Source organism: Podarcis muralis, chromosome 6 (genome assembly GCF_964188315.1).
Source record: "Podarcis muralis chromosome 6, rPodMur119.hap1.1, whole genome shotgun sequence".
In the NCBI taxonomy this organism is placed as follows: domain Eukaryota; kingdom Metazoa; phylum Chordata; class Lepidosauria; order Squamata; family Lacertidae; genus Podarcis; species Podarcis muralis.
Genome location: NC_135660.1, coordinates 61,437,983 through 61,462,702, shown reverse-complemented (window position 1 = coordinate 61,462,702; position 24,720 = coordinate 61,437,983). Strand labels below are relative to the sequence as shown.

Here is a 24,720-nt window from a genome sequence, read left to right as displayed (position 1 = left end):
ATCGCACAGCATGCTCTTCACATAGGCAGGGTACAGGAAAATACAAGAGAGTTCACCAAAGGAGACTGGAACGCTGGCACTCTCACAAACCTGGAATGCAACCTGGCCAAAATAATTCTATGGGGACATTGTCAAACAACCAAGCTTTCTGGCATTTCAAGACATTTAAAAGGCAATCTACTGACATGTGACAAATATCCACAGACAGCAGCAGCTGCCTAGCTCAGTACTGTTGCCACTATTAACCTTAGTTACAGTTTGATGGCTGAATTAGGTTGTGTGCCAGCAACTGCAGCTGGCATAATATATGACTCTGTGGTGCCGTGCTGTTTTGCCTAGTCAATATTAAACACACTGAGTTCCATTTATTTGCTCAAGGTTTTAAAAATACACAATATGTGCAATTTCTTTAAGGACCAACTAGCGTGACTGAGTAACAGTAAAACCTAGCCAAAGCATGCCATGATATAGTGCATTGCCAGAATACTCTAACAATTTCTAAATTACAGGCCACCTTCTATTTTGTAATCCCCCACACAGCACAACCAATGAATAGTGACTCAAATGTGGCATTATGCTACCTTCTGGATTGGCGGGTTGCTCTGGGGCTGCTGGGAGAAATTAGAAGTGGGGGGAAACCCTATAATGGTGGTTATACAAATCTTTACTTAAGAATGAGTAATGTTTCCTTGAGTAATAGCAGATAATGTAACACTGTAATAAGCTCCTTCCTAAGAATTCATTGTCAGTAAGAGCCTTGTATGAGTTGCTGACAGTTATGTGATTTATGCAGGACTCTTTGGAGGGAGGCTGCCACTCATGCAAAATGTAGTGGCTTGCCTCCTAACAAGGTTAGGCCACTAAGAGCACATAATACCGGCATGATCTATACTTAGGGCATGATGCTTCCCAGCATAAACACAGCTGTGTGTGGGAAGGGGAGCATCGCAGGGCCCAAAGGAAATCTCTTTCCTCTCCCTGGTGCATGGGAAGCTGAAGTAAATCCCAGATGAGAGTGTGCTGGATGGAGAAACTGGTAATGCTCCAGTCTCCTATAATAGCTATCAAATGGAAGGTGAGAACTATTGCCTATGGCAATCCCTCTGTACTTGAACTTGCACACTGGGAAAACCACCTTTGTCCTCAATTCTCACTTCACCTATAAATATAAATACAGAGTTGCAACTTGACCAAAGAAAAAGAGCACTTATTTAGATGCCCATTTAACAAAAAGGACGCTTTTTAAAATGTCACAAGCATTTAGAGGTTGAGAGTCCTGGAACCATGGAACATCATCCATTTGCTGGTTCAATTATGCCCAAGTCTTGAAGTTCACTAATATTACATCAGGGCTGGGAATCATTTTCAGCCTGAGGGACACATCTGTTGGGCAACCTTCTGGGGTTCAGAGGTAAAGTGGGCAGAGCAGCAACAAATGTGAATTATACCTTTGTGCAGTTTCTTGGCTAGTTTCTAGACACCCATGCACTATACTCTCTATACTCCACCCAGGCATTAGCAGAGTTCAAGGACTCATTCCAGCCTGATGGAATCACTCAAGGAGGGCGCAATGCAAGGATTTTGAGGAGTGTAGCTTGGGAGGGAATCTGTTGTCTGGAGGGAGTCTAAAGGGCCAGACAGAAGGGCCTGCAGGACTGCATTGGCCAGAAGTTCCCCATCCCTGCTTTACATGCAAAAGATCCCAGGTTCAAGTTCCTGCCATCTCAAAGTACAGCCGAGAAGGAAACTTTCAAGACCTGCCATCAGGCAGTGCATACAATTCAGTCTAAAACAGTTTCATAGACTTGTAGTGACATTTAACCACCAGGGCTTAATCTGCTGGGAAGTAACGGTCATTGACTATTGATATTTATTTTACCTCTTTCAGTTCTACCTTTTTAATCAAAGCACACCTTGAGCCTGTGAAATATAGTGCAACATTATGATAGATAAGATACCGGTATATTTGTTGGCACAGGTTGAAACCAACACATTACTGTTATTGTTGATATATGCAGACTATAAAATTTTAATTTTGTATCTCCGTTTAAGGAGTTGCAGATTATTAACTGCACTGAAAGACTTCTATGAAGGACTGAGCAATGCCAACTCCCTAGACATGCTTCTTCGGAGACAGGATAGCATTTGCTGGAGGTGTACCTCTGTCTGGCTTCACCTGGCCAAAATTGTGATGGAACACAGGCTAATTTCAGCAATAGCCAACATAATGCACCCCAACAGAGTGTTTTAGGGTGGAACGGGCAAAGTGATGGAAATGCTGGATTCAAAACTGGCCCAGCTTCTAGAGAAGGAGGTAATCTGGGGCACTTTGTTGTGCTAGCCTGGAGCTGGCATAGAATCCACCACCAAAGGTTGCCGAGCCTCGGGGTTGCCGCAATGGGCGCCACAACTATGACATCCAATGGAACATGAGGAGAAGGGGCACCCGGTTTTGGCATTGCCCAAGGCACTGCTGAAATTTGAGACATCAAGGTCCGTCACTGCTACCACAGACACTACCTCTCCTGCTTAGACCTCTTAGATTATTATTTTTTTATCAAACCTGTGAGAAAGCTAAGACAACGAGTTTTGGCAAAAATCAGGAAACATCGTTTGTAGAAGGCAGGCCACAAAATAGAACAAGTTTAGTCCTGCCATTATATGGGGTATTTGTTCTCTGTTTGTGCTCTTTGAAAAGAACACATTTGTTCAGCTCTCAGTCTATCAAATTCAAACACTCAATACATTATTAAAACCTGACCCTATTCAGGAAGGATAGAGAACACTACAATTTTTAATGTACTGTATTTAATGTTAAAATATACCCCCAGCAGTTACAGAAGCCTGCAAACGGAGAGCTTATTCTAATTTTGAAACAATACAAAATCTAACATTGAAAATAATCTGTCTTCAACAGCACACCTGTTGTTAAATCAGTTCATTACAAATTATAATGAGGACATATTTGTGTATTATTAGTTATTACATTAAATTTTAAAGGTAGACGGGAGGGGGTGCTGCTGAATCTCTGTCTACAGGAGCAATCTTCCTAGCAACAAGAGAAAAGCTGGCAGTGTAAAAGACAATTCATTTGAAAAATACACTTAGCTTTCCTTGAGATATTTTCTTATGCTTGCCAAAGCACCAGTTAAAATATCAGTTGGAGAGATTTATACTCACCCAAAGCTCTCCTTTTCTGTCCAAAGACTGCTGTCACATGGTGCAGCAAATGTAAATTATGAATATGAAACATCTTTCTGATCTCAATTTTTTATCAAATAGGCATGCTTTTACTCACTTGAGATTTCAACAATTGCCCAGAGCCATTCTATTCCTTTCCCCCCTGCAAATTATTTATATATTGGAACAATACTGACAGTTAAAAAGAGAGAGAAAACCACCTACAAAATTAACACTAATAGCACCACATGTTATGAGTAAACCTATGCACTTAAATCATTATTAATATTATAATTAAAGATATAAATATCCATAAATAAAATAGGGAAAGGGTCAGCATTCTTAATATAGTTAAGAGGAATAAGGTATTTAATGAACCTTTTTGTTTATTTATATAACCCATATGTTAAAGAAGAATCGTGCTCATTTGTTCTCATAAAATTGTGAAAGGATTGTAACTATCCTTTCTCGGTTTGCTGTTCCACAGATTTTTAAACATTGTCGATTTTTGCTGGAATCTATTCATTTTCTTTTTCCCTTGCCAAACCCAAGGCATACAGGTGATTTTACCAAGAGTTGCCAGTTCTCACAATGTACTGAACCATTCCCTTAAACTGAGATGTTCCTCCCACAGTATTTTGCATATAAAATCCTTGCCATTAGAATCACTTTAAATAATAATTTCTCTCTGCCTTTGGGAATCACATCCTTGAAATTGGTTAATATATATACTTTGGGGTATAACTGGACTGAATGCTTCAAAATGTTGCTTACATTAGATGCAATTTCATAGCAGTACATTTAGCCTCAGAACGCTTCTACTGACAGCAGATAAAATCTGCTCTATTTGTTCCTCATTTCCAGAATCTGTTGCTTCCCATCTAACATTCTAGGTATTCAAGATTGTGTTAAATACCATATGGTTGACTGATTAATAGAATTATCTATCAGTGATGATTATGTAATATATTTAGTAATATTCCCACATATATATTTCCACTTATCACTTGGGATTAAAGTCATCTCTGACATATCTCCCATTTGAACACTAATTTTATATATTTGGAGGATTATTATTTTTTGCCATATCAGTTTTTCAAAGTTATGTAGTTGTCTCAATCTTTTCCTATGAGTTGGCAACCATTTTTAAAAAAAATTCATATTTGAAAATATTCATTTAATATAAATTCTATATTGTCTAAACCTTCCTTCATTTGATTTATGGACTTTATCTGATAGTTGCTAATCCAACTGGCAAATTTCCCAAACCCTCCTTCATGCCAGTTGTCCAATTGTCCTATAATCCCATTTGTTAAACTAGGGGTGAAATAGTAGAGAGGAAATTATTGATGTTGATGGAAACAATTTGTTTTTGTATTTTTAATCCTATATCCTCCATAATGGTGGGAAGACATGGGTGGTTATAGCCCTATTCATTCTGCATCCAATACAGTGGTACCTCAGGTTACATACGCTTCAGGTTACATACACTTCAGGTTACAGACTCCGCTAACGCAGAAATAGTGCTTCAGGTTAAGAACTTTGCTTCAGGATGAGAACAGAAATCGTGCTCCGGCGGCGCCGCGGCAGCGGGAGGCCCCATTAGCTAAAGTGGTGCTTCAGGTTAAGAACAGTTTCAGGTTAAGAACGAATTAAGTACTTAAACCGAGGTACCACTGTATACCAAATAGATAGATATAGGTTTCTGAACTGGAAAATAAAATGCCAGTTGTTATAGGAGAAAGCAGCTTCTTTTGCATTGGCAGCTGAAAGGCAGTTGATATCTTTCAATGTATGTGTTTCATTGTAAAAGGTAAAGGACCCCTGGACGGTTCAGCCGAATTTGACTATGGGGTGTGGTGCTCATCTCTGCTTTCAGGCCAAGGGAACCAGTGTTTGTCTGCAGACAGGTTTTCCGAGTCATGTGGCCAGCATTACTAAACCACTTCTAGCACCACGGGACACCATGATGGAAGCCAGAGCGCATCGAAACACCATTTACCTTCCCGCCTGAGAGGTGTGGGAACTGAGATCCTGTGAGTTTCCCCTGGAAAAAAAGCCCTGGAACTTCCCTGGTTTCTTCCCTACAGCTCACTTGCTGTTGTTTAGTCATTTAGTCGTGTCCTACTCTTCGTGACCCCATGGACCAGAGCACGCCAGGCACTCCTGTCTTCCACTGCCTCCCGCAGTTTGGTCAAACTCATGCTGGTAGCTTCGAGAACACTGTCCAACCATCTCTTCCTCTGTCGTCCCCTTCTCCTTGTGCCCTCAATCTTTCCCAACATCAGGCTCTTTTCCAGGGAGTCTTCTCTTCTCATGAGGTGGCCAAAGTATTGGAGCCTCAGCACTCAGGGCTGATTTCCTTCAGAATGGATAGGTCTGATCTTCTTGCAGTCCATGGGACTCTCAAGAGTCTCCTCCAGCACCATAATTCAAAAGCATCAATTCTTCTCACTATGTACCCTCAAAATCAGCTCCAGACAATTGGAGGATATATCACAGCAGATTTAGGGGGCATGCAGGAGGAGGAGAGAAAGGGGAAATCCCATTGGACAAGCAGAACTTCATTTGTGCAGCATTCAATACAACCCCATGTGTGCACAATTTCTTAGGCAAGGAATCAAATAATATGCAAAGATACTTTATTCACCAAGGATATCAGCCCTCCCTGTATCTAATCCAAATATCCTTTTCTTCTGCCCTTAAATTCCTAGCGTTTAAGCTGTTTCAGGTTCCAACCTTCCTAAGCGTGATGCAAAAACCGGTATCTAAAGTTCACTTTCTCCCCACCCTTATCTGATCAAAATTAAAATACGTAATAGGAGCACATTTATTTGCATAACCTATTCCAAACACAAAGTGTGGATTTCTGTTTGTGGATTTAGAGGTTTTAATGAAGAATCTCAGGCTCCCTGACCACAGTTTTCCAGATGGCCCAGATGATGAAATGTCTATTCTGTTGAACCTTCTGGAGATTTTACAGCTCGGTGGGTTAATGTGCTGCTGTCTCTAAAACAATGCTAGTCTGTACACTGACCTAATGCTAAAACATTGTAACAGAAATTGAATACAGTACTACTTTACTGGAATACTCACAGATAGTCCAACAACACAGATAAATTAACTCAGTTATTAAACAAATCCTTGTTCATCTCTATTTTCCTCTTCTATGCTGTAAGCCTTTTGTTCTTGTTTTCTACCAACCCACAACCCCCCCATTTTTCATACTTACTATTTCATGTCTATGCTGTTTTTCATTGTATCAACTCTACAATAGAGTTGCTTTTATTGAACGTGTATTTATAGCTTTAGGGCAACATTAACCTTCATTACAATGACCGATAAAGCAGATATGGGTAAGTAAACCTAACTTTCAAATAGATAAATGTTTCGGCCTTTAATAACCTTTTCATCAACTTACATTGCATTGTTGCTTTACTTCAAACTAAAATAGAGCATGGCACACAAAGCCACAATGATTTAAGGAAAGAGTACTTAGTTATAAGAGGAAATTACCTGTGGAATGTAAAGCACATAAAAACACCATACTACCCTCATCTGCTGTCCTTATTTGAGAAGATGACTTGCTCTCTAGACAAAGAAAATGCAAAAGATCTCTTAATCCAGCAAGGTGAATTTGTTGCTGAAATATTAACAAATAAATCAACTAATATTCTAGATAATTTATCATATGTGCATGGATTCTATAAATTTAACCTATCTGATAGGGAAAAATCCAAGTGGCAAAATGATAGCACCCTATATCAGAAAGACTAATTCTGGAGAGAAAGATTACTCATGTGTTAAAGGAGCCTCCGGCTACAAGAGCCAAGAGCTAAAAAATGGAAATAAACATATTTTAGTTATAAAATGTTGTGGTATTCTTTACTACAGAGATGCCAAATCTCCAGCTCAGTTATGGAGCAAACTACTTGTGTGCTGTAACACATCAAAGCCCTAATTTGTTACTATTTAAGAGTACAATACTATATTTTTTGCTTTCCTATATAATGTACTACAATAACCACACATTGTGTTCAAGGCCCATTTGACACAAGCCATTTCAGTCTAAATATTATGTATTCTACATCACTGTAATTATTTTATTCATAAAACACTTGCAAGCATAAGGTGAGATACTATCAAACTAACACAAGTATACTGCAAGGATTTGAAAAATCTAGCCCGTGTGATTGAGAATATTTAATACTCATAACGCTTCCAAGAAAAACTGTTAGACATGTTACTTATTGGAAAACAGGACCATGACCCATCCGTGACTATAGCGTGGTTTCATAGTAAATTAACATGATACAGAATTTCAACTGAAGAAGTTACAAAAAGATTGCTCTTCCAGTATTGGGGTGCAGAGCACTCAAACAACTGTTATGTTTACCAGGCCATCTCCAGTATATTTAGTATTTTGCATGAGTCAGAACAATTCTGTTATTTATTAAATCAGACTATCCATATAGCATGTCACAATTTTAAAAATAAATTCACCACCACTATGCTGGTCACACCTTCTGCCATTTTTACAACAATACACCATCTCTTACACAGCGGTAGCGAATCTCACGCCTAAGGGCCAAATGCGACACTCCAAGGGCTTCTGTCTAGCCTTTGAGATTCTCCCAGGCCACACATCCTGCTCTGTGCACTCACCAAGTATTTTGTCCTGAATGGAATGGGGCCTTTTAGTTGCGCTAATGTATCTTGCTTGCCTACACAGAGGTGATGAGCATATTGGTTGTAGAAAGAAACCTCCCACAACCTTCTTACAAAAGTAAGAGTCCCATCCATTGTCCTACCCAAATTTTTGCCTCTGTACCCAGCCACCTCCAACATCCAGCCCCTGGCAGGTTTCCCCACAAGGCAATGTGGCTGTTCTAATGTTTATAAAGTACTCTACAAATGGTCCCAGTCCAGATTGAATCGTATTCCAGGATCATGCCCACTGGACACTCCCTCCTGTAACAGTATTCAAGCAGCCTGGTGTTATTCATCGAGAGCTGCACAAACTGCAGGTTACACTTTTTAAGCCTGCCATTATCTTCTTTGTGTGCCCCCTCCACGAGAGCTCTGGAGGATGGAAACATAAGAATGGACTTTTTCTGTGGTGGCTCCTCACTTGTGAAACGTTCTCCCCAGGGAGGCTCGCCTGGCGCCCTGATTACCTATCTTTAGACACCAGGCCAAAACATTCCTCTTCTCCCAGGCATCTGGCTAATTAAACAATTTATGGGGTTTTTTTAAAAAAAACACAACAACAACAGGTTGGAGGTGGGTTATTGTTTCGTTTGTTGTTATGTTGTGCATTGTCTGCATTTTTATATTCTAAACCACCCTGTGACAGGCGGTATAGAAATTTAATTAATAAATAAATCAGGTTTAAGCCTTGCAAAAGGTTCAGTATGCCACTGCTTGCCTGACAATTCCCATTTCTGCCCATAACTTTGGGTCTAGGTAAAGGTAAAGGTAAAGGTAAAGGGACCCCTGACCATTAGGTCCAGTCGTGGCCAACTCTGGGGTTGCGGCGCTCATCTCACTTTATTGGCCGAGGGAGCTTTTGTACAGCTTCCGGGTCATGTGGCCAGCAGGACTAAGCCGCTTCTGGCAAACCAGAGCAGCGCACGGAAACGCTGTTTACCTTCCCGCCGGAGCGGTACCTATTTATCTACTTGCACTTTGACATGTTTTCAAACTACTAAGTTGGCAGGAGGTGGGTCTAGGTACCTGCACTCAACTGACACCAACACTTCCAGTGCTGACCATTGCTGAAGTGGCTTTGGGAGTCATCCCAGCAGCTCCTCCTCACAATCATATTAGCTACTATGTTTTGAGCTGCACCCCACAAGTATTGGGATGTGTGTTGTTGTTTTGAAAAACCTGAACCTACTTTTTAAAATGGCAAGTTCTACCAACTTTTCCATGAAACCATGAAGGCTAGTGGGGGGTTTTTAGCTAATACTTTTCAGTGCCAGCTTTGCGATATCATTTTTATTTGGCCGAAGTGAAAAATCCTAAGGCGTGCAGAGCATACTTTCGAGAGAATGGTACTATACTCATGATTCAGCACTGTAAATCAGAAGGAAAATAGATTGGGCAAGGGGTCAAAAAGAAGGAGTTCTGAGGAACATTTTTTATTGAGAAAAAGGAAGAACAGCACACCGAATCTTGTATTAGTCTTTTACTGATATAGTTATCCTTTAGAAATAAACAAACATAGCCGCTACCTTTGTGCCAGCTTTATAGAAATCCATCATTGTTACAAAGTTCTGCCGCTGAAAAATATGTTATTTAAAACTATTTTATGGCATTCTTTCCCATTTACTTTTTTCCAATACTGTGCAGTCGTGCATTACAGAATTGCATTCTGCATAGCAGAACAAAATGGCAGATTGCACCATTTATCAGTGGAAGGGACATTAAGTCCTTTTTAATGGAGATATAAATAATATATTCTTTAAAAATTTATGTATAAGAAGTGCATTGGCTTGTGTGTATTAAACTGGTAGATTCTCGTACTGAGGAGAAATATTTTTCAAAGGAGAAGTCCAAGGTCCAAGTATGGAAGAGCAGTCTTGCAGTTAATGCCATTAGGATGAGTGTCTGTGTGGTGCCCAACATCACCCTTTGGGGGAAGGGCTATAGATCACAGGTAGAGTATGAAGAGGGTACCAGGTTTAATCCCCAACATCTCTGGGCAGGGCTGGGAAAGAGTCCCTGTCTGAAAACCTGAACAGCCAGTGACAGTCAGTGTAAACAAAGCTGAGCTAGATGGATCAATGGTCTGTCTCAGTATAAGGCAGTTTCCTTTCCTTTGGTTCACAAATAACTCAATGACAATACAAAAAAAAATCTGATAATTTATTAGAGAAAATGCAACATTCAGCATTATGCTTATATCTTCAGTGCTGGCCAGCATGACCAATTGTCAGGAATGAGGGGAATTACAGACCAACATCTGGAGGGCACAAGGTTCATCATTCATTCTTCTGAACATGACTGTTTCAGTTAGCTGTCCTGGCTAATAACTACTGATACACCCATCTTTCATGGTTTTCTTAAGCCATCCAAACCAGTGTCGATCACCAAAGTTTGTCAAAGGAAGTTCAGTAAGCTTTGCCTGGTCCTGAATATACTGACAATGATGGGATAACCCTGAGTTCTAGGGTTGCAAGAGGATAATCTCCTTTCTCCTTCTCATATCTAATTATATGTACCTCTATCAGGTCAGAGGTCCTCCCTATTTGGCCCATGGGACTCTCCCAAATGCACACTCCTCAGTCCACATCCCCCTCATCCTTGGGTGCTTTAGCCTGGCTGAAATGTGTCCTTCGACTGTGATAATGCTTTGTACTTGCATGGATGGGGAGATGGGAGGAAAGTGGGTGCATAAACATCTGGCTTTTGTGTCACTGAAATATAGCATGCCATACAAAGTGGCACACGTTGCTCCACCCACTCCCCCTATGGTCACACCTACAATTTGAATATGGTATAGGAACTGCAAGATCGCTATTCTGGGCCAGGACCTTCTTCACCGAAAGGCACAAACTTCACCATTGAGCTACGGCCTCCCGTTAGGTACAAACTCTCTTGCTCCCATGCAGTAAGATGCAAAACCAGCAATCACAGTATTGGAAAGCAAGGGGAGAGAGGTGGCCACATGTGGCCATGACAAAATGTATGGTTGTAATGTAGCTACAGAAACAAAGCAATGTCAAAATTGTTAGATTTTTTTTTAAAAAAAAAATGCTATAAAAAAAAAACCTCTGAAGTATTAATATTTTGGAATATCTGTGGTTTGCTGGGTAATTAGCCAGTTCTCTGTAAATAAAAACCCACAGGGTTGCTGGCTGGTTACCAAAGCAAAACTGATCTTTATATGCACATGAACTTCACAAATTTCTATTTTCCTTCATTCATTTGCTTCTCAGAGTTTGAAACGAATGCATGCCATTAAATCTTCCCTCAATCCGTTAGTGCTGTCCTCATTTATCAATTCATTCCATATTACACAGCACACATGTCTGATGACTGGAAAGTCTTTCCTTCCATCTAGGTCAGCAAGGTCCAATGCATGTGGTCTCTTAACTTCCTTCATAATTTATAAGACATGGTGAAGGGAATGAAGTTGGGGGCTACCAAATAATTTCACCTGAGACCAAGTATGGAGATTTAACCCTATAAGAGATCTGTAGTATCATCATATTCACCTAATGCATTCCTCCCTATTACTTTAGCCAGAACTGTCAAAAGACACATCTAATCTGTGGGCTTTCAGCTTGCTTAGAGATCTTCCAGGGTTGGACTACTGTTCCCTTTATGATACAGTTACCTAGGGATAAGTCACACATTATCCCAATACCTAGTTTTTAAAATATATAAATCATGTTTCAGAAACACTGAACATTTACAAGTTCACTAACTCATGTCCAGAAACCTTTCTACAAATAATTTATCTTCTTGAAAATTAAATTGTCACTTCTCCAAATTAGTTATCATTTGCTTTGCAAATATTACACCTGTTTTTTTCCATTTAAAAAAAATCTTCTGTCGATTGTCACACAAAAAACTCCCACAAATGTGTGTTAATATCCATTCATAATATTGGATCGCAGAAATGACATTTGTAACATGTTAATCCCTTGTATTTGTGTAATCATGTAAATGTCAGGAATCATCACCAGATCAATGGGATCATATGCATGGTGACCTTTAGGTAGAGTTATTAAAGTCACAAATCTGGATGCATCCTTAACAACACTAATGGAGAAAACATTCCATTTTTAGGATCTGGCACTCTTAAATAAAACAGGGCATAAATGCTTAGAGTCCACTCAAATTGAGTGCCTTCTAGAGGATGCAGTTAAGAATCTTTTAAATCTTACTTCACTTTTAAAGAAAAAGTTATAGATGTTGTAGTTTGGTATCATCTGCCTTCAAAATAATCTATACACTGCCTTGTATTACATTAGGCAGTGGCATTTCAGGTACAACTTTGACTTTTCCTAAGCTTGCTCTCTTTCCCTTGGATCAATCGCATGCCCCAAGAGCTATGCCATGTTTAACACAGAAACAATTTTTGTCTATATTTAACTTTGGCCTAGAAGCCTCAATTGCCTTCCAAACTTGTTTCGTATTATGTCCAAACATCTCCTAAACTAAAATGTCAACCATACAAACCTCCACCCCTCCAGGCTTTGGAGAATCCCATTTTGTGTTTAATAGAAGGTTTCTTTTCATTTGATGTCATCCAATCTGCTATAAAAACTTCCATATGGGCCTTCCAGTTACCTCCTGACATTATTAATTTGTTCAAATGCATGTTGCATTTAAAGAAAACATGAAAGCATCCACAACCATAGGTATGAAAAGCAATTCAAGAGTGTTGATGATTCCCTAGAAGGTAAAAAACTAAACAAGTGAGGCATGGGCATATCTCACTGTACTACACCAATGTGCTAGGCTGTTGTGCATGCACCACTTCTGGCACTTTTTCCTATTGACATATAAACTATGCATGAAAACAGGATTGGAACACACCATATGTAGAAACTGTCTAGAAAGCCCGCACACAAATTAAAATGTGGGACTTTAGGTCTATGCAGATATAGGCTCACTAACTGGCTAGCGTAGAAATACCTTATTTATTACATTATTATCCACACTTCTTAATCACACCGAGCAATGCTAGAATTGGCACACACCAAACCTCAGTGCATGAATTCAATGCTTCCTCTTTCAAGATATAATTCTACATGAAGGCTTTTCCATCCATCATATTCTTCCATACAGCTTCAATGATAGCTTCATTTGGGAACAGTACTAAAGAAGCAACATTAATTCTCAGTACAGTGGTACCTCGGTTTACGAACTTAATCCATTCCGGAAGTCCGTTCTTAAACCAAAACCATTCTTAAACCGAGGCGCGCTTTCCCTAATGAGGCCTCCCACCACCGGTGCCCTTCCACTGTTCAGCTTCCGTTCTTAGACCGAGGTAAAGTTCGCAAACCAGGACACTACTTCCGGTTTTGCTGAGTTCGTAAACAGAATAGTTCGTAAACAGGGCTGTTCTTAAACCAAGGTACCAGTGTATAAGCCAATCTCGTTTCCTGGTGCATTTAAAATGTCTCATCATTTCTCAGTCAACCCCTCTATTCCTAAATTTGCAAGCATTTAAACTTATTAGCAATTCAGACCTGAATGCAAATAATGTATTTGGAAAGATATATATATCTATATATATATAAAATCACTAAAAAATCTCCTGAAGCATTTTCTTCACACAACTTCGTATTCTCTTCTTTCCCATAAACTGCTAATAAATTCAGCCCTGGCCAATCCCATTCCCCTCTTCTTCATCTAGCATTCCCCTTTCAATACATAATATATTCCCATTGGAACCACAGATCTGAGCAGCTACCTTAAGAGGAATTTCCCCTCTGTGCTCTGGGATGCATGCATTTGATTTGACAACATAAGAAAAGTGAGTGAATCTGGAGCAGCCAATGTGTGATAGGCCAACTGGTCAATAGGCACAAATAAGCTGAAGGGCTTTTTCCTTCCTGTTAACAGCGCTGAGCACTGCTTCTACTCAAGCATAAAGAGATTGTCGCAGCCATCTAACTAGGGCCTTCAATGCCTGGAAAGGGAAAGAAAATGCATGCAATAGGAAGCTACAGAACTCAAGAGACATTTCCACAAATGAGAGATGATAAGCTCACTAAATGGTTGACAGAACAAAGAACCTATGGTAATTTGAATGATTATACTAGTAAATAAAAAGCATTATCAGTTAAACATTCTCATTAAGGCAGCCATCAGTGTGATCTATCGTTAGCTTTCGTTTTGAAACATGTTGTAAACATGTTGATGGCAATGAACTCAATGGATTCTAAAAAACTCAGAACTCAGATATTTTCAGGGAAGGCCATAAGGTTGCATTGACCTTGAGAGAGGATCAATTCTATTGAATGGCAGCCCCAGTTAACAAACCCCTTTTACATAGTCTGTGAACTTGGCGTGAACTCTGCTTGAAAACGCAGCAGAAAATGATAGCATAATACTTGTGCATTATCCGCATTGTGCAAGAAAAATCTACTTGCCTTTTCATATAACTGTGTGCTAGATGAGCCTTTCAGTTTTAAAGGCTTTTCAATGAGTTGTAGGTTTTTAAATGTTTTATTGTAGAATTCTGGAGGCCCAGAACAAAGATTTGTTGGTCTTTAACATGACAAGCTCTGAACATTTTTATAAATACAGGCAACTTCATTTCTTTAAAATGCATTATGATAATGGCTGGTGTGAAATCTGTTCATTAAATAAAAGAGGTAGGGAGAAATATAAGCAAAAGTTAAGCTGCAATCATATACCTGGGAGTAAATCCCATTGAACTCAGTGGGAGCACTTCTGAGTAGCACACATGCACCTAAAAAGAACCTCTTAAATTTAGCTTGTTACATAGTATAAAATGCATCACATTTGGAGCTTGTACCTTAAATATTTGTTTTCTTTCTTACAATATTAATCCAAAAATATTTTTGTTCTTTTTTTGCTTTGCACAATTACAAATATAAAGCATAATTAAATAGAGTGGACATTCAAATGAAGTTCAATGAAGCACTGTACAGATTGTCATCTGTGAAGCTCTTTTTTTTTTTTTTTTTTTTTACAAAAACTCAAACTTTTTCTTAACAATATAAATTATTTTATATTTTATAGATTGTGAAGTAAAATGGTAAAAACTCAAACTAGGGCACCTGATGGATGAAGTGGACCGGCACCCACTTTTTTGCATTCCATGTAATATGTATTGTCATGCCAGTACCAAGGAATATAGTTCCAAAAGCATGCTAATAATGACAGAATATGTCTCTCTGCAATAGAAGTTTGATTCATCTGTGAGAAAGCTGGCAGAAGGACATGGTAAGATAAACAAAGAGACTGGATTGGCAGGGACAGGTACATGGCAGACAAGGCTGACTAATTCAGAGAAGAGTCAGTCTTGAAGACATAGTGATAGCTGAGAAGAATAAAACATGACTGTAGGTCTACAAATGAAAAGAGAAGCTGAGGTGCATACAAGTTCTAGGAAGCAGAATGACAAGGCATAAAGATTAATCAGCCTTGATTATGTGACATAACAAAAGACAAAAGGCAATGGAATATTATTTACCTTCCATGTAATATACACATTTTATAATTCTGATCATATTCAAAGTAACCATGGTTTTCTTTTAAAAATTAAAGAAGCAGGGCTACTTTCATGTGCATATTCTGGAAACTATCCAATATTGCCCACGGTTAGGGATGATTTTTTTTGTATACAGCACACATGTAAGTTTGTTTCTTTCCAGAAGTGTATTGCATCTCCAGTTTGCAGGATACAATTATTTATCTTCGAAACACTGGGAAACAAAATGTAACAAATGAAAATCTGCCACAAAGCGCACATTCCATACTTTTAAATAACTGGACTGACAATTTGGCAAAAGGAAAACAACTTCCTCTTCCCAACCACCGTATGCCAATCCATCATGCAATTAAATAAACCAATTAAATTCCCAGCGCCTGTACACACAACTTAATTGAACTACAGCTAGTAATACATTGCATTCAGTTCCACTCAAGCACACACTTACACAATCAACACACTTACATAAAATATTCTAAACCAATATATTTAACCTCAGCATTCTCACACACCCTCAAATCACACTGCCCACACTGCAAGCGCTCCCATAACTCAGTCTCGCATCCTCAACCAGCAACCCCCACACATGTCTACACAATGAGACCCAGACAAACCTGGACAAATACTCGCATACAAGCAGCAACAGTACACAAATACAAACACTCCCCCTAAATAAAACATTCATAAGAAGCATTCCCCCTTGTCTGGCACTTGGTCAGGGGTGGGGGATATATCTGCAATAGCAAGCTGTCATCCAAGGGTGGGGAAGGTACAGAACCTACTTTCTAATAGACTGGGCAATGACTCTTCACCTGCCCCCACCATCAAAAAAGAAAAGAAAAGGAGAAAAAATACTACATGAGCATGAGTGCTTCAAATAAATATCACCATTTCCCTCATCTCCCACCCAAGGGTTAATGCTAATGCTTATAAATTTCCTAACAAAATTTACAGATGAAATGTATCAAAGACTACATATTTCTCATATGAAATGGAGTATACAGGTTGCAGATACCTTGGAAAATAATGAAGCTGCATATGGTTTGAAGTGCAGTATAACTATTTTGACATGGTAGAGTTTAATATTGACTGGAATGATGGGCATTATTAAAGAAAGATCAATGATAACCAGAGGTTAAGCCCCTAAGTATAACAAACAAACCTCAGAATCTCAGATGAGCATGAGAGAAGCAGAAAAATGGAAAAAGAAATTCGGAAGGCAGGAAGCATTTGATGACCAAAGTCTTCACAATGAATAGTTAATGTCATTAGACGACAGTAGCTCACGTGACATGCTAAGCCAACCTTGGCTTAGTGAAACAGCACAAGCATGCGGGATCCTGCAGAGGGAGGTTTTCCTTCTCCCCAGTCCTTTTTGCTGTTGCACCACCTGAGCTAGGCCAAAGTTTAGCCCAGCATTTTAACAGGAGTGGTTTTGGTGGTTAAGCTCTCTCCCTAAAAACCACAAGCTATAACCAAGAACAAAACTTGGTTACCAGCTCGTGGTTAGTGAGGAGAGACCTTAACCACAAGCCCCAGTTTGAATAACACACTAAGGCAAACTTAGGCTTGACATGGCAGGAAAAAAGACTGGAGAGTTGTACAGCAGTTGCTCTGGGAAACCACAGTCTCACTAAGGAAAGGATGATAAAGTTTGGCTTAGCATGTTGTGCAAACCAGGTGAGTGAAGACTTCCTAGCACCATTGTGCACCATGTGCATGTGTGTGTGTGTGTAGTTACACACATACAGAAACACATACTTCTTGACGGCTATGTAGTTTTCTTGTTTGTTACAACAGCACTGTAACATTTCTCCTACCCAGTTAAAAAAAGAAAAGAACTATAAATGGCAGAAATATGATACCCATTTATTAAAGCAGAAACAGTAGGCTGGTTCCCACATTGAAGTAGGTAAAGGTAAAGGGACCCTTGACCATTAGGTCTAGTCGTGGCTGACTCTGGGGTTGCGGCGCTCATCTTGCTTTATTGGCCGAGGGAGCTGGCGTACAGCTTCCAGGTCATGTGGCCATCATGACTAAGCCATTTCTGGCGAACCAGAGAATGTTTGTTTGAAGCAAAATAAGCCATAAGCCCTGGTTTGGAAACAACACTAAACCACTGTTTTTAGTTTTACACTCCTGTTTGCACAAGGGGAGGAAAGTTGGACCCATCTGCATATTCCCATTAAGTCATTAGCCATGGCTTACAGCGGCAAATGGCCAATAGATTGCATTAATGAAATTTAAAATGCATTACATTGTTCACAGGATCACAAGTACTTTTGACATCCTTTGGAATGTCAAACACTTCATTTTGCTTCTCTCCTGGATCCCCCAAAATTCAGAAAATTAAACTCAAGTGCCTTATGTAAGCAAGCTTTACCATTCAGCACAAGAAAAAGGGACGGGAGGAATGGTCACCATCCAATTTAGTGGGAAGAAAGTTCTTCCTGACAATACATTAGAATCTCAGCATAAAAGCATACATGTTCCCTTGAACACATTCAAGTACTCTCCCTTTAGCACAAATCAGCCCCGTTTAATATTTCATCATTAGCTGTGGCCATCTCTGACATCTCAGAAAATCTTGGGGAGAGAGAAAAGAAAACCTTGGAAATGATTGCTGCACTTATTCCTCTCTCCTTTTCCTTCCTTTTTCTCCTTCCAAATTTAGTGAAGGTGGAAATCAGTGCTCCAGCTAATAGCCCTGCCCCATAGTTTAGAAATGCTTAGATTAATGAAATCAGACCTGCTTCTAGTTATGGCCCTAATCACAGTCACATGAGTCACAGTTGCCCTTTTAATACTTGGCTGTTGCCATCAATTCGTTTTATGTTAGATTTCTATTAGATACACTGCGCTCATTATCCTTACTGATATTATTCCTTTAACATAATGTGCTGAAATGGTGTCATCAATAATGTCTAGCGCTACTGCGTAGTTCAATTAATCTTACTAGACTTTCACCTCTTAAAATATAGTGAAATGATTTTCCACATTTAATTTGCAGTGACCCTGATGAAACATGGCACGAGTCAAGATAACAGTAAGGAGAAGAGATGGGAGAGCCGTTTTTGAGGACCAGAAGTAATTTTTCTAGTGAGCATTGTCAGTCTGCTGCCATTTTCCTAGTCTTTCAAATTGGATGGGAAAAGTGTTAGATCTCATAATAACAAGGAGCTTGGGCCAGGATTGTAAGATACAGATAATTTACTTGGAGCCACCAGGCAACTTATTGGAAGTGGGAACTGCTGGTATCCTCTCCGCTGGGTTTAGGCATCTCTGTTAGAAATGGCCAGAGGGCAAAGTTCCTACTAAGTGCTGAACCCTGGGTTTGGCTAGTTGCCATTATATCCTTTTTAGGGAAGTTGCTTGATTGAGCATCTGGTGGCCAGACAAATCCAGTTACTCTTGAAAGAGACCAAATAGTTGGATCCACACAAACCCATCTAGACAAGCAGTAGGCATTGCCACACAGTTCAAATACATGTCCAACCGGGGGGGGGGGGGACTCTATAGGAGGACATAAAGCAGAGCCACTAAGGCATTTGGCTGAGAAAAGGTGTCCTGTTCTAGACAAAAACCAGAGGGTTAAATAGAGAGGCTCAGGAAACTCATTCAACTCATTGGCCTGAGGTTCCACACTCGTCTAATATATGAAAGTATTTACTCTGGTAGGTATTTCGTAACTACAATTTATACCTGATTGTAACTGCAAATTAGACATACATATCAATACTGCACCTGATTTCTGTAATTAAAAGGGTCTTCCTCAACTACTGCAACAACCTCTGAATCTAAAGTAGAATGTAATTCTCTAAATAGACCTCTAGATGCCTAAGCTTGTTAGCTAGTCAGAGCAGTCAAGTTTTCTGAAAGTATTTTGTTTGAAATTTGGGATGCTTAACTATGCATCAGACAGACATGCTATACTGAAGCCCTGTGTGAGCCTCAAAGAGGTTGAACATGCAAATATGGGATCTTTATTTCTTCTCTGGGATAGCACATAAGCTGTATGTTTTCTTTTCCCTTTTTTAGGGGGCCAAAAGTTCAACTACAATTATGGTTTTTGGAAAGTCCATGTAAAGTATCTTCAGCTTGGAACTACAGGCATCATTTTTTAGATTCATACAATATAATTGTATGAATTATATTTATATTATACTTGTAAACTTACAGGATGAATGATTAATCCCATCAAATTGTTTTTCAGCAGACGTCTCTGCAGGAGAATGAGAAGAACTCATTCTGTAACTCATAGTATCTTCCTCCTGTTATAAACTGCTTTCCTTTATGTATTCCACACCATTGGTTGCACTGGCAGAAATCTGAAGGTTCTGTCAATGTGATGATGTCTTGAGTATATGAGGTAAATTGCAGTACATGTTGAAGAGGTGGGCGAAGGAACTTGATACAAGGATTATGTTTTCCACCCAGTTCTGTGTTTCTCGTAACCTATGGTTGTCTCCTTGGATTTTTCAGAATAAGCCAAACATATAAGAAAACAACAGGGCAGAAAACCATAGAGGCTATCAGTTGTCTGCCTTGGTCATTTATTACTACTAGGCACAGCCTGGTCCATTTATTCAGAAGGCCAACACCACACTTACCTACTCTGATCCAGATATGTTGGGCTATGACTCCCATCAGCCTCAACCAGCATGGTCAGCTGTCAAGGATAATGGGTATGGGGATCCAAAACATATGGAGAGAACCAGGTTGAGGGAGGGTGGCTAAGACAATAGACTGGGAACTCAATAGTTAATTCTAACCATGCAGCATATAACCTGGAGCGAAATCTTTTATTTGCCAACATTCATTCCAACAGGTTATGCAAATGCACATTTCCTCCTTTTCATTTATTTTTGTTCCAAATTGACACAACTGCTTTAGTGCAGTTTTCATTTTCTTTATGTGTATTGCTCTGAAAGTCTGACCCAGAAACCCTAATCTTGTACACACTGCAGAGCTTCTGAGTTGTTCTGCATATTTATTTAAACATTTCAAATGATTACAAGAAACAGGGTTCGGGGTTGGGTGGGGGGGAGTTACAGGGAGAACTGAACAGCTACTCACAGTCTCTCCAAGAATCTCAGTCCAATGAAAGAGTTGTTCTTTAACCACAAGATCTTGTTGTTACTCAGAATTCTGAAAGGGAGTCAAAGGAAAGAATTTTGTTAATAGAACATGGAAGCAATTTTACTGATTAAAAACATGTAATTACAGTAAGTGACAGTTATGTAAAACACTAATCACAGTCTTCTCTGCTCCATTTGCATTTTCCCTTAAAGCTGCAAACAAGACCAAGATGAACATATAGAATAATAAACCATTCAGCATGCTCCTGTTTAATAACCAAGTAGTCAGCAAATAAAATGTGCTGCCGCTCGTGATGAAAGTCAGAATAAAATTGTGTGTTTTCAGAATGCACAACAGTAAAAGAAACAGTTGCCCATCCAGTTAAGAAAACTGAAGCAAACCCCCTACAGAGACTGTTATTACAAGCCTTCTCCATTGTGGTTACTGGCACGGCATGGCTGGATACACCAAGATTAAATACGATTTCCCCTTTGTACAGAATGCATACTGGGAATTCTTGCACAGGGTCAGAAATTGATTGGCCTCATCCTATGGAATCAGTTTCAGTGGAGGCAACATGAGAATATGGGCAAGATGTTTGTAGTGGTTCAGCACACACACAAAATTCTCAACTCTTGCCCATCATGAAAAGAGGAAAGTCTCAGCTGCTGAGGAAACCCCACTGCCTTAGCAACATTTCATCTCTTGCTGTGCCGCAGCAGTCAATTCACACCATTTCGAAGCACCATCATCAGAAGGCGCTTTTCGAGATGTGCCAGAATATTCATGACCCTCAGCCTCCAGCTCTCAACTGCTACCAGAATGCTGCCAAACAAAAAATAGTGCCTAAAAAAATTGCCACAGAAGCACTCACATAGCTTTGCTTGTGTATCAACAGGTGAGACAGGCAACCTCTTGTATAGCATGCAGAGGTCAAACTAAGATGACTTATCAGATTTAATGAATGAATGAGGTAGAAACGGAGACTATTAATTATCAACATGCAGTGGCATAGCGTGGGGGGTGCAGGGGGGCCGGCCACATCGGGTGCAACATCTGGGGGGGGCGCTCGCACTCGCAGCTCTCTGCCCCTACCTAGATCCACGGCTTAGGGGGCGCAAATTACTTGCCTTGCCCCGGGTGCTGACAACCCACGCTACGCCACTGTCAACATGTCAGAGAATTGTCTTACTGCCCTGTGAATATTGGATGGGAAACAGAACGGAATAATGGGTGTACTGGAACATTGTCTACCATACAGGAGCAGCGTATCGTGCTTTGCCGCTTGAGGTGAAATGGGAAGGGCTGCCCCGACCTGTCACCACAGCATCCCTGCAGAAGCATCCCTTACCTAGCTGCTTGGCAGTAGAGTGAAGCAAGGATGGGTTCCAGTGAAATCTATCTGGAAATTGGCACTGATGCAGGCACTCCTTCTATGTCAGTGGTGGAGTGGGCAGGACGCCCAAGGCTTCACCCCATCTCATGGGTGGGCTGGCCCTGCTATCATATTTCAAATAGCTCTATTACATTTGCAGTGCAGTTTTAGGCCTTTGGGGGGAACTGAGGCAAAAAAGCTTATATGAGACTTCAGAGTTCTAGAGATATCAGTTTGAATCTTAATGCATAATGTATTTTATGATATTTTAAGTCGCTGTGCGCAAGATTTTATTATTGTATACCACCCTGAAATCTTGATGATTCATTTGTTTTAACAGGTGGGGTATTAACTTGGATGGGTGCTGTTTTCTTTGGAGGGTGCAGTTGTTTAAAGTAGTTGTTAAATCTTCATTCAGATTTTTGTATTTGGGGGCTGGAGTACTGTTTAGGGTCTTTTGTCAAGGAGTGTATTGTTTATTTGTGTGTATACATTAGTATTGTTAATTGTTTTTGTTGTTTTTATTATGCATTTTGTGGTTTGGCTCTTATTATGTATTTTGTGCTTCGTATATTGTAACTTTGTTTTGGGAACTGCCCTGAGACATATGGGTATAGGGCAGTATACAAATTTAATTTAATAATAATAATTTGTACTCCAATATTCTTGGTTTTTCTCCATTTGTACAATGAGTCCTTCAGTTGGGGAAGAGTGAGGAGAATAGCAACGGAATAATAAAAAGGGTATGAGGCCTAAATTGAGGAATGCTATAGACTAACTGGCTATAGATGGAATTTTTTAATGAAGGCCAAAAGCAAGCTACATGACAGATGTCTGATCAAAGGTCAAAACTCTCCAGATTAAAATGAATCTGTTAACCTTGGTACATTTTTCCACACAAAAGCAGCTAAAAGATCCTTTTTTAAAAGTTCTTTGTGACTGAAAGAACAGCATTCTTTTTTTATCCACTTTTCCATTTAATGGGGGTCATATGCTTCTTTCTGACTGATGCTGTCTCTGAAATGGAGACAAAATCTGAAAGCGTCACAGAAAATTGTAAATTGTTTTTATGCTTCTTAAATTACAATTAAACTTTAATAATGTTAAAACAAATAGCAGCCTCCCCATCTTTTATGCAAAGACATAAGAAAAGCTAATAGACTGCAGTTTATTTGGAACAATGAGAACATACTTTCCAGAGTCTACATTAGAAGCATCTTGAGTTGTATCTCCCCCAACTTCAAATATTCAGGAATAAAGAATATGAACACAAGTGCTTCTAATGGTCTTGTGTATGGTTTTTATTCATCATAAAGTAAGGTGAGAGTCAGAGAAACAGACTCCAGGATGCAAACCAACAGCAGTGTAGTGTACTGGCTAGATTGGGGAGAACTGGGGCTAGATTTCTCACACTTACTAGGTAACTTGGCTTAGTCATTGTCTCTCAGCCTAACCTATCTCACTGGGCTGTTGTAAAGATAAAATCATGCACATAACCTTGAGCTCCTTAGGAGAAAGGCAAAATAGCAATGTATTAACACAAACTCATTCCTCCATGACACTTATATCACACACGTCAAGCTTGTTTGAGAAGATTTGTTCTGTACTCCATAGCAATAGCTCCAGTATGTATGAAGGGAAGGAAACAGGGGAAGACACATTTATCTGGGTATGGAGACCCATTCTTGGTCATCCCCATGTCACAAAATACACATACATATTTCCAATTAAAATTATAATTGGAAACTGTTTTCAGCATTGTAACTATATGATTTTTATAAATATCTGTGGTACAAATATTCTACTTTTCAGTCCTGGCTTGGTGTAAATCACAAGCTAACAATATTTTACATACAAGCCTTTCACGGGAGTGGCAAGGCCAAGCAAGTTACAACAATTGGTTTCTTTTCCTTGCATAGAGGCAAACCCATACTCTTCACTGAGGACAATAAGACCTAGTTCTTGCCTGCAAAAAGGGTAGGTGGGTTGCAGCTTGAAACCAAACTCTGTTAAGGCAGTTATATACATAAAATAAATTCCTACAAGACTGGAACAGTTCCAACCATACAAGAGCAACCCCTGTTTTTGCATGGCATGTGCTGGTATGATTTCAGTCATTGGAACCTCATCAGCAAGGACTTCTCACAAGTGATTTGGCATGCGGACTTGTGGTTTTGTTTTCTGCGGCAACCCTTCTCCCCTCAAATGCACAAATTAGGTCTGACTCAACTTTCACTCCATAGAGTGAATGTCCTGTAATAAAACGCTGGCTTGAGAAAGCCAGACTTCTGTCATCAGAAACAGTTGCCAGGGTCGTCTCGAATCTCCTCTGACTTTCCTATTTCTTCCATCAAACTTTGCCCAAATTCTTCCTTTGGTTCATCCCAACGCCAACCCAACACACTCTGCCACCATTTATCTCCAGCTGTCCTATTCAATTTTCCAGATTTTACCAGGAACAACCCTCTATCTCAAAACATCACTGAGATGGGAAAAGCTCTTCCAACCTGAGGATAGATTCCTCTCCTGGGTAACATTCTGAGGCAATGTGGCAATGATGGGTGGAACCAGAGGAAACAGTTGGCAGAGTAATAAATATAATTTTTTACTTTTGCACTGTAGGGTAGTTTCTACACACACCACTCTCTGTTCACCCTCTGGACAAATAAAAGCCATTATCAGACTTCAAGGTCACATTCCAGTCATAAGGTAAAGGTAAAGGGACCCCTGACCATTAGGTTCAGTCGTGACTGACTCTGGGGTTGCACGCTCATCTCACTCTATAGGCTGAGGGAGCCGGCGTTTGTCTGCAGACAGCTTCCGGGTCATGTGGCCAGCATGACTAAGCCGCTTCTGGCAAACCAGAGCAGCACACAGAAACGCC

The 24,720-nt window shown here is 39.8% G+C and overlaps 1 protein-coding gene across 1 annotated transcript in view; it reads right to left on the bottom strand.

Annotated features, from left to right (window-relative positions):
- ADGRA1 (adhesion G protein-coupled receptor A1) overlaps positions 1–24,720 on the bottom strand; it is a 305,286-nt gene that overhangs the window by 243,988 nt on the left and 36,578 nt on the right. The window contains exon 2 of the mRNA XM_028729853.2: positions 20,459–20,530. Coding sequence (XP_028585686.2) covers positions 20,459–20,530 — 72 coding nt within the window. The remainder of the gene's footprint in view (positions 1–20,458; positions 20,531–24,720) is intronic.